Here is a 10,947-nt window from a genome sequence, read left to right as displayed (position 1 = left end):
TTTTTTTTTTTTAAAGTCCGTTGATCTTGCCTTGTTCTAGGTTTTAATATTTATGCTAGTGCCGTTTTTTAACTATCGTTTCGGTTCGATAATTTTCAAGTGTTGTTTTTATTTAGATTAATAGGTTTTCCTTTTATTTTCGCCCCCCCCCCATGAAATATATTGCGTTATTTAATCATTGGTTTTGTTTATTAGTTGATTTAGGAATCGTAATTATTTTTTAAACTTGTTTTTCTTGTCTAAACTTGCAAATTTTTTTATTCTTTTAAATTTTATTTTTCTACAATTTTTTTCCTTTTTAGATTTAGGAGTGCTTTTCTTTTTTCTCTTACTTTAAAATGTGTTTACATTTTTTCCTTGTAATTTGGGTTTGATAAAACATCGATTAACGACACTTTTTTGTCGATCCAGGAAACCGGGAAATTAAGACATCCGGGATAGCGATGGTCCCGAGCATCCCGGATAATTGGTTCTTTATTGTACAGACATTAGTATTGAATTGGTTTTTTAAAATAAAATACTTATTCAATTTGTTTATTTTTTAAAAGTTTTTGTGTATTTTTATTACAGTGTCGGGTTTTTGAATAATGTTTTATTAAGGAAATGGTATTTATTTAAAGAGTATCTACCTAATATAGTTTTGTGTTGCTAAATCTGTGTTTAATTATTTTATTTCCATTTAATATTTTTAAACAATTATTGCTCTATTAGTGTGTAAAATTTCTTGCATTCTTATATTTAATAAATTTTTTACTTAAAATTCCTTAGAAGTGTCAAATATTGCATACCGTGCGCCTTTTTTTATCCCTCCTGAAATCTCCTGAATTCTTGTGAAGGAAACTCCTGAATGTTAATTTTGCTAGGTTGGCACGTCTGAATAACGAAAGATTTCTTATTTTAAAAATAAATAATAAAAAAATAAATAAAATTGAAATTTATCAATATATTTACCTAACTATTTTTTAAATTTTCTTTACCTAAAAAAGTTTTTACTAAAACTTTTTAAAAACTTTAAGTAAATAAAGTAAAAACTTTTTTCTTTATCTAAAAAAGTTTTTACTTTATTCGTAAGAAACGATATAAAGTCGCGACAAAGAAGAAGAAAAAACTAAGAGGTGCGGAAACGAACATGCGAGATCACGATATATGTTCTCATTCTCAAAACTGATTCTGATTCTACTGCTCATCAATCAAGGCCGTTTCAATATATCGATGCATACATCATCTTCCCCAGCGCGAGTTGGCATCGGAACGTAAGAGATCCTTGCCTATCTTGTATCGCTATATCATTCGTCTTCTTTACTCGACGGCTTAAATCAGATTTCTGATGCATCGCCTGGAACGAAAATCGCTGTATCGGCCTGCCGATACAGGCGTTAAATCGATATGTCGCGATATATCGATTTATAGCCCAGTCCTACTCGATACATTAAAAAAAAAAATTTATTGAAAAATAATTTTCAGAAAAATAAATGCTACTAAAAATGGTGTTTCCTCTGCAATACTTTTCAATGCATTTTTATGTTTTTTGGTGCCAGATGTCAAATTTAATTTAAAAAAGTATATTTGAATTGAACCAGATAATCTTGAGGAAACAGTAAATTCTTGGAAATTAATCTTAAAAAATTATTACATAGAACACATGATGCTCTCATTTATTTCATAAATATGTAAAAATTAGTTTGATTGTATTTATTTTAACAAGAAATAAAGAAAAAGCTAAAGTGATGTTTTCGTCAGAAGACTATAATAGTAAAGAACAGGAACTGAAGTGTCAGGGGCAATGAATGTTGAAATCTATCTCATGACCATTACATTGGTTGGTTTTGACTAAAAAATAAATTGAAAATTTTTACAAGCTCACTTTTTCTGTAGAGGAAAGAGAAACCTTGCGTTCAATCCACAATATCTTGATATAAGTTTCTGAGGATGATTCATTGAGTGTTATATCTAACAAAAACATTCATAATGATGCAACATTTGTTATTAGTAATTTTGATGTGATAGGGTTGAAAAATAAAAACAGGTTTTATGTTGCAAAAGTGTCTGCCATATAAAATGATACGGTTGAAGTGCTGTTTTTAAAAAAAATCTAATGATACAGGTGTTTTGTTTGTCTTTCCAGAAAAAAGAAACAGAAAATTATTTTGTTGCTCTAAAACTGCTATTTTTTTTCCTGAAACTACTTTTGATCTACAAAAATTGACTTTTTTTTATTTTCTAAACTAATTAGAAACATTATAATTAAATAAAAATGTGATGTGCAAACTTTGCATTTCCCTTTTTATTTTACAGAGAGGATTCAAAGTACTCTCTGAAGTGTATTAACAAATATTTGAGCTCTCTGTATTGTTTAAAATAATATTTGAGCTTTTATAGTAAAATTTTTTTAATAGTTAAATAGCATTATTCTCTTTAAAAAAATATGCAAACACTCAGCTCATATAAGAGTTGAATTTCCTTTGGAAATATCTATCGCTTACTAAGAACAAAATGTGCCCCCCCCCCACTATATTTCACGCACCATAAGTTCCCTTCACAACATGTTAATAAATTTTTAAAAAATTAGCTGTCAATCGAAAAAAAATTTTACATTTTGTAGCACACAGTATTTTTATTTATTTATTTTTTTGTTGTTAAGTAGACCTAATTCCTTTATTGTTATAATATTGTTACGTATTCCTTTATTGTTATAATGACTCATTTTCTTAACGCTAACATAGGGACAGAAGTTCCACTTGAAATTAGATTTTTAAAAATGCATAGTTTTGCTGTCCCTTCCACTATAGTATTTCTTTAATTTTTAAAAATGCAAAATTTATGAAAAATTTCAAATAGACTTCATTTATACATGAATTTCGCTGAGAAGAATCTGAAAAAATTTTAAAAGTTTATTTTTCATTAAAAATTATTATTTTTAAATAATGAAGCAAAGTGTCCGCTCTGTGACATTTTATTTATCGTGCAATTGCCCACTTTCCTATATCATGAATCACCAATTGCCAGAAATATGAAGAAAAAGGGTAATAAAATTATAAGTAATTATTGAACATTTCATGAAACAAACTGAATAATGTATGAATAATAATTTATTGCAACTAAATAGTAATTAATGATGATAAGTAGTAATTAATAATGTGTTAAGTTGTTAAATTTGCTTTATTTAATTAGTGTATTCTTATTAAAATAAGGGACGAAATAACTTTATGATTATAATGCAGTAGACATACAAGATTTTCCATAATGATTGCTATTAATTTATGTTTTCATAGTCGTTGTTAAAAGGAAGTTAGAATGTAGTAAACACTATGAGAGTCATAAATATTTAAGGGAAAGAAAAATAAATGCTATTGATACCTAAAAAATTGCTATTGAAGAAGTCACAGCCTAAAAACTTTACAATATGTTTGATTTCCAAAAGAAGCAGAAAATGAAATAGGATTTTATGAAGCATCTTCAAATTTCAATGAAACTTGTTTTGGTGTTTTGTGCAAGCACCTTTCACATAATGTTTTTTGTTTATTTTTAACCTTGTTTGCTTATAAATACTAATGTGTCCCTATATTTTGGAGTCAGAAATCCAAATCAATTGAAAAAAGGCATGTTTATTCAAAAAAAGAAAGTTTTTGCGTCTGATTTTGTAACTTAAAATATCGTCTGCAGTTATTAATTAGAATATATCAAGAAACCCCTTCGACCCATTCCGATTAAGAACGTGAAGATCCAATCATTAGTTCAAAATTTATTGAGAGAGATTTTTTTTTCCCGCACTGTACGTAAGTATTTGTGAAATATTAGTTTAAAATTTAAAATATTTTTTTCAGTGAAAAAATATTTTATACAGTTATATATGCATTCACCTGCAATATTATATACGTTCACCTGCCAGTTCATTAAAACTTTTTTTTATGTAAATTAGAAATTTTGTTGGCCAAAGGGACTGTAATGTTGTGCTCTTTATAATAGAAAACAATGATAAAAATATATTTGATTATACAAAATGTCATTTTATTTGTTGTGTGTACTGATTTGAAATGGTATTTGCAGTGCTCTCATGCATCTGTTATGGCTTATCAGAATTCTTCTAGAAAATCTCCCAGTGCCCTGAAAAAATGGATGAGCTACGGACAAAGAAAAGTAGTTGTTAAAGTGGATGATGAACAGACTTTGTAAGTAATTTATTATTTTTAATTTATTTGTTCTGCAATCTATTTAATTATTGATTTTCAATATACTTAGTAAAAATATTTTGTGTTCAATAAATGTATTTGACTAATAGTTTTTTCCCCTTTTTCTTTTAAAGATTTCCAATTTCTTACATGATATTCAGATTTGACTATTTATATTTAATATATAGTATGAATAAAGTCCAAGTTATATAGAAATATTTCATACATACAATACCGATGTGAAGGCATGTTACATCTTATGGGGTCATTCTAGTCACTTCTAGTGTGCGTTTTAAGATATTAAATCAATGTTTGTCAAATTTTGCTCTTGAGCTATAACCAAATGTAGCTATTAAAAGTCAATAAAAAATGCTTTTGTTCTTTTCTCCAACCCCTATGAATTATTTTCCAGTGCATAGCTGAATTTAAAAATCATGATAAAAAAAATTTGATTTAAGTTTTAAGTGTAACATCAAATGTAAAGTTTAGTTAAGTTTAATTGCATGAGTTACACATTTATAGCTTTTTATCACCAATAGAATGTTTTCTATTTTGATCTTAAGAAATAGTTTATTAGAAAAATTTTCTAAAAAGTTCTTTATTTTACTGTGGCATTAAATTTTATAATTGAAATATTTTAATTTTCGTATTTAATAATCCAAAATATCATCGATATCAGATTTTACTGGCTTTATTATTATTCACAAAATATTATTAAAAGTGTTTTTTTTTTTTGATTGCTTGTTTGAATTAATTATTGTATCTACTTAGTACTACGATGGTTGCTTTTTAAGTAAGGGCTGTTTTGTTGTGCACACTAATAGGTGGAGCGTGTGTGTCGCACAGAGTGCTAGTGTTGCAGCTGTGTAGGAAAACTGTGTGGTCAGTTCTGTGTCTTTAAAATAATCAAGTTTAACAACTCTCCCGTCACGCATGAGATATAGTCAGTAATGCATTTTTAGTCGGCAAAAAACCTGTCTGCCGCGCTGATATGGAATTTTGTGCTGAGTGATTTTCAAATCTTCCGATATCATTTCGGCTGCAATTACTACAGTGATGACGAATATGTGAAAATGATCGTGACCTCTTTGTTAACGGAGCAGGCGGCAACTTTGCACGAAGAGGGTATTCTAAATCTAGTTGTAAGTTATGATAAGTGTTTAAACAAACTTGGCAACTATGCTTAAAAAATGAGAAACGCATGTCAAATCTGAAAATAAATTTGTTGCATAAAGATTTTCTTTCGTTTGGTTTATATTTTCAAACGGCCCTTATTTAAAAAAAACAGCCCTCATATTATATGAATGGAAATAAGATTATGATGCATTTCAATGGTTTGCTAAATTTATGAGCAATGAGGAAACAGAATTTTTAACCCATAATTCAAACTTTGGTTGCCTATACAGAAAAACAAGTATTCCATTCTTTGAATTGTACACACATAATTGGTCTTTATTTATGATACAAACAAGTCTGAGTTGTTAAATTTCTTCCACTGTGGAAATGCTGCCTTGAGAGATATTAGTTTTTTTTTTAAATAGGGATAAATTATTATTTTTATTTTATTTATTATATACTTATGCTGTTTTTTTATGTCTTCTTATTAAATGACATTGATTTTTCCCCCCAGATTATGTGTTGCAAAAGATGCTAAAGAATCTGGTCTAATTGTAAGCTTAGTTTGTGATGCTGGAAAGACACAAATTCCTGCAGGAAGTAAAACTGTATTAGCAGTTGGACCTGGTGAGCATCATTTTTTTAATAGTAAAAGACTATTAAACAGTGCAATGTATGTTTAATACTATATTAAATGTACACTGCGTTTTGTAAGATAAAGTAATTCTGTCCTACCAATCTTTCGTCGATTGTGTAAACAAATAAATAATTTGTGATAAATTTCATGAATTTTATATTTGATGTGTAAAATATAAAAATAGATTGGTAAATTATTGTAAAAAAAATTTGTATCATTGTTAATATAAACAATTCATTAACAATGATAACCTGAAAACATTAAAATGCTATTTTACATTTGTCTCTAATGAGACTAATTCTCTGATAGTAAAGTATATATCTATTATCTCAAATGATGTAATAAAGAGCTTGTGTGTGTCTCTCTCTTAGACTTGTGTGTGTCTCTCTCTTAGACTGATTGTGTAAACAAATAAATAATTTGTGATAAATTTCATGAATTTTATATTTGATGTGTAAAATATAAAAATAGATTGGTAAATTAAGTTAAAAAAATTTGAATCATTGTTAATATAAACAATTCATTAACAATGATAACCTGAAAACATTAAAATACTATTTTACATTTGTCTCTAATGAGACTAATTCTCTGATAGTAAAGTATATATGTATTATCTCAAATGATGGAATAAAGAGCTTGTGTGTTTCTCTCTCTTAGACTTTCTTCTCTTAAACTTAGAACTCCAGAACTGTTTGTGACCTTAATCCACAAATTTGTACAGTGGATGAAAGGGGTAATTTTAGTCTCCAAGCATAAAGATCGTTCAAAAATTTCAATTTCAAATCTTCTTGAGAATCTAAGAAAAGGAAAAAAAAAATTTTTTTTATTGGCTTAGAACTTACCATTGACAGAAATTAGACTGCAAACAATTTTGTTTTTCAAATAATTTAAAAATAGCATCAGTGACGTTTGCTAGCTTATAGCTGTCATTAATAAAAATAATAAAAAAAACTCATTGCACTCTCTAAAACATTTAATTATTTTTTATTTTGTTATGTCAGATAATCTGAACGTTCAATATTAGAATGTGGTAACATAGGCAAACTACGTTAGCAAATTAGTTTTTCTAAATGTATCAGAATGAAGTTTATTTCGTTTATTGTAACATAAAAAAAAAATTATTTGTTTTCTTTATTTATGAGTTTAATGAGATTTATTCTCATAGACCTGAAAATCTCATCTAAGTTATTCATTTGATTAATTTCATTACTTCATGACTCTTTTTAGATGGTTTAGAAATATAATTTGTTTCTTTTGTTTTTTTTATTTTATGAGAATAATTTTTTTACTGTAAATATCATTCTCATTTAACTTGGGCAGAGAAAGTTGAGGAGCTTTATTAATTTGGAAGAATCAAGTTATTTCATTAAACTACCCCCAAAATCAGGGGATCTGTTTAATTTGGGTCTGAGGTACCTAAAAGTAAAATATTTTATCTGTAATATATTAATAAATAGGTATAACCCAAAACATTTATTTTTCTTTTTTAATGCATCTCTTTTTAAAGCAAAAAGTTGTTTAACGCTTACACAATCAAAATCCAAAGAATTTCATCATCAACATTTATGCAAACTGACAACCAATGTTTCCAGTAATTGTAATGTTTTCTCTTGCTATACTTGTTTTATTATAAGTAGTAGAGAGCAAAAAAGAAATATGTTGCGCTGTCTCTTTTCTGCTATCTAAATTCTTACATGTGATATGCTTTTTCTATTGTATTCTTTCAGTTTTTATATTTCTTAAATTATTTATTTTCTAGTTCAATTTAAAAAAAAAGTTTTTTTTTTATTGTATATTTCAGTTGTTATTTACTAATAAAGTAATTTAATGACTTTTGTTTAAATTATCGGAACTGTGTGCCCATCTTAATAAGAGTAACTTTACATATGCTAATTATTTTTGAAATAAGTGAACAGTCACAAAGACGGCATTTCTGCAAATAAAAGTGTTTTTTTCAACGAATTTGGTTTTTAGACCATCAAAATATGGGGGTAGCTGCAATTTGGAAAATATGACTCTAATAGTTTAGCCAGAAAAATGGCCAAAAGTTTTCGTCCTTTAATGTGAATTTCACATATCCTAAGAAGTTTTTAAGCAAATCAAAAATACCACCTATGGACTGTTGATGTGCAGCCCGCAAGAACCACTAAGCAAAATAATTTTAAAAAACATTTTGAAAAATAAGGCAACAATTTTGAAACCTAGCAAAATTTTAAAGTGCTCAATTTAAGCAGATTCTATTGTAAATCTGCATTGTTTTTTGACCGCTTTTTCAAAGGTTATTCCTATGAAGAAAAGAACTCTATAAGAAGCTGGATATTTTTAATATGATATTACGATGTGTACATTTCAAATTTATGTAATTGCTTTTTGCCTAACTTTAATGTCTCTGGATTCATCATAAATTCTAGTGATGTTTTGGTTGTTATTTTAGCAATTATAACCAGCTCTTTCCATGTGGTTTAAAAGTTTGTTTATTATTATATTGCCACTCGTGAGTTAAAGGTTGCGAATTTAATTTATCATTTTTTGACATGTTTTATTTCTGCCAATTTCATCATAAATTTAAATGCCTTTCGATTTTTTTAAAGGCAGTTATTACTACGCTTTTCCATGTGATTTTGAAAATCTGGTATTTTTGCTACGATATTATTACGAGATCCAAGTTCAAATCGCATATTTAAATTATCACTTTTTGATACAATTAACCCCTTAACTTGTGCGCTCGAGTAAATTCGAGCTCGCCAAACAGGCCAAACTGTGCACACTCGGGATAATTCGAGCGACATTGTATTTTATGCTGCTATAATTTTTCACACTCTAATATAATCAAGAATTGAAAATAACAATGTGAAAGCTAAGAAAAAAAATTGTTTTATTGATATTATCATTTACATAGGATTGTAAGCTATAACACTTATTTACTCACGAATAAAATATAGCTTTTTTCCATGGAACAAAAGCGCAGTATATCAAAGTCTACCAAAAGAAAAGTTGAGCCAGGAGCGATAACAAATGGAAACCTTGTTCTAAAGTGTGTTTTTTTACATTAAAAAATAAATGTTTTTTTTACCGTTTTTTTCCTCAAAAACTCTGTGCATTAAGGAGTTAACCTGTGCATATTTCATCCTAAATATAAGTTGTTTTTCCATCATTTTTTCTTCAGTGCCATATATTTGCAGATACTATTTAGAATTCTGATATTTTAATACAACATTATTGCTACAAGGAAAACTAGAAAAGTGGAAGGAAACTTGAATTTTTAAACTGCTCACTGTTTGTAATTTTTAAAAAAAAATTTTTTAGCTATGGGGATTTTACCGAAAGAAAACATTTCCTATTTAAAATTCCATAAAACCTCTGAAAATAAAAAAATTAGAAATAATATCTGAAGTCTGAAATTGTTATTTAATATGGAATCTAATTTTGTACTATAATAGTTTTGTACTATAATAGTTTTGTACTATAATAGTTTTGTTTTAATCTTTGGTTTTTGTTTGAACTCTATAAATTTTCTTTTAAAATATTTAATTTACTTTTTTGTTACTCATTGAAACACATCTGTATTTTTTTAACACTTCCATTTTGTGACCATTAAAGTTTTTTTTTTTTTTGTTAGAATTTATATTTTTTCTCTCCAATATTTATATACAGATATATATACATATTTTTTTTTGATAAATCAATTATTGATAAAAAAGGTACTTTTTTTTTAAAAAAGCACGTTTTTTCTTTTTTGAATGAATTCTAATAATTAAAAATAATTTTCTGCAAATACCTTACTAAGTTTACTGAAAAAAAATTTAATTCTTAGAACAATAATGTTTACATAAAAATTATGATATTTGCCTCCAACATGACTTGATAGTCCAGTTGCGGCGCAAGTGGTATTTGACTGAAAAGGGTTGTGAATTCCTAACTGAAGGAATTACTATTAGCACTTAATCAATTATTTTATTAGATTGGCATTAGCCATTAAGATTGGCATTTTGTTTGGAAAAATCTGACCATTATTCAGTGTGATGTTTTTTTCCCCACTCACTTTACATGAATAAGTTATCTCAAAAATGTATGCAACCAGTTACCAAAATCAAGGAAATTTGATCTTATCAGTCTGTGAGAGAAAAAGAAATTCCTGAAAAAAGTTTTGAATTTTTTCACAACTTTAATACAGTACGTTATTGTACCTTGTAAAAAAAGAATACAATGAAAAAAAAATGAATGAATGAAAAATACCACCTTGTAAAAAATGAGGACAATTTTTTATAAGGAGGCATTAGTTACTAGACAATAATAGAATTCTTTTATTTAAGAGTGATAGAAACGGCTATTTGTAAAACATGTCCTGAGAGGTGGGGGGGGGTGAGGAATGCTAAAGGGGTTTTCTGTTCATTTTGTCTTTTGGTAGTCATTACTTTCCATGATTGTGTAATTTATTAATAAACATTGAGTATTTTTGCAATAGTTATTTGTCTTAACCTCTACTTTTTCACTTCCATTAAAATGATAGGGTAAAGTTTGGTTTTCTATTTCTTGTTCCTGTCATAATTTCGGGCTCCAGTTTTTGAAAGTAATGAGCCAAAGAGATTAAAACAATCTTCTTCTTATATCTAAAATCATATTTATTCCCTCATTTAGACAGCAGGTGGCAGCACTAAACTATTTGTAATTTGTTTAGAGATATTTCATTTTAAACTAGATGTCAGCACTCATGAAACATGTATATTTGTGATATGTTTCTTGTAATCCCGGAATTTGAAAATAGATATATTCGTTGTTTTATATAATTTTCGTGAATAAAGAAATAGATATTTTTACTTACATTATAATAGATATTTTTATTTATATTTATAGACTGTTTTTTTTCTTCTTTCATTGAGGGGTTAATAAGTGTAACATGTGTTTTTAATTATATGGGAATGGGTGTAAGAAATGAAACTTGTCTGGCTATTTAGTTTTTCTGACCTGCCTTCTGCCGTATGAGACTAGACCAGAAATGCAAGAAAAACTATATATATATATATA

General features: G+C 27.3%; 1 protein-coding gene across 5 annotated transcripts in view; it reads left to right on the top strand.

Moving 5' to 3' along the window:
• LOC107451318 (peptidyl-tRNA hydrolase 2, mitochondrial) overlaps positions 1-10,947 on the top strand; it is a 17,866-nt gene that overhangs the window by 4,373 nt on the left and 2,546 nt on the right. For all 5 annotated transcript variants that reach the window (XM_071181192.1, XM_071181190.1, XM_071181188.1 and 2 more), the window contains exons 4-5: positions 4,048-4,169; positions 5,800-5,912. In XM_071181192.1, the coding sequence (XP_071037293.1) occupies positions 4,048-4,169; positions 5,800-5,912 (235 nt within the window). The remainder of the gene's footprint in view (positions 1-4,047; positions 4,170-5,799; positions 5,913-10,947) is intronic.

The sequence above is a fragment of the Parasteatoda tepidariorum genome, chromosome 5 (assembly GCF_043381705.1).
Source record: "Parasteatoda tepidariorum isolate YZ-2023 chromosome 5, CAS_Ptep_4.0, whole genome shotgun sequence".
NCBI lineage: Eukaryota > Metazoa > Arthropoda > Arachnida > Araneae > Theridiidae > Parasteatoda > Parasteatoda tepidariorum.
The sequence above is the reverse complement of the archived record's forward strand: the minus strand, read 5'-3'. Positions and strand labels throughout refer to the sequence as shown.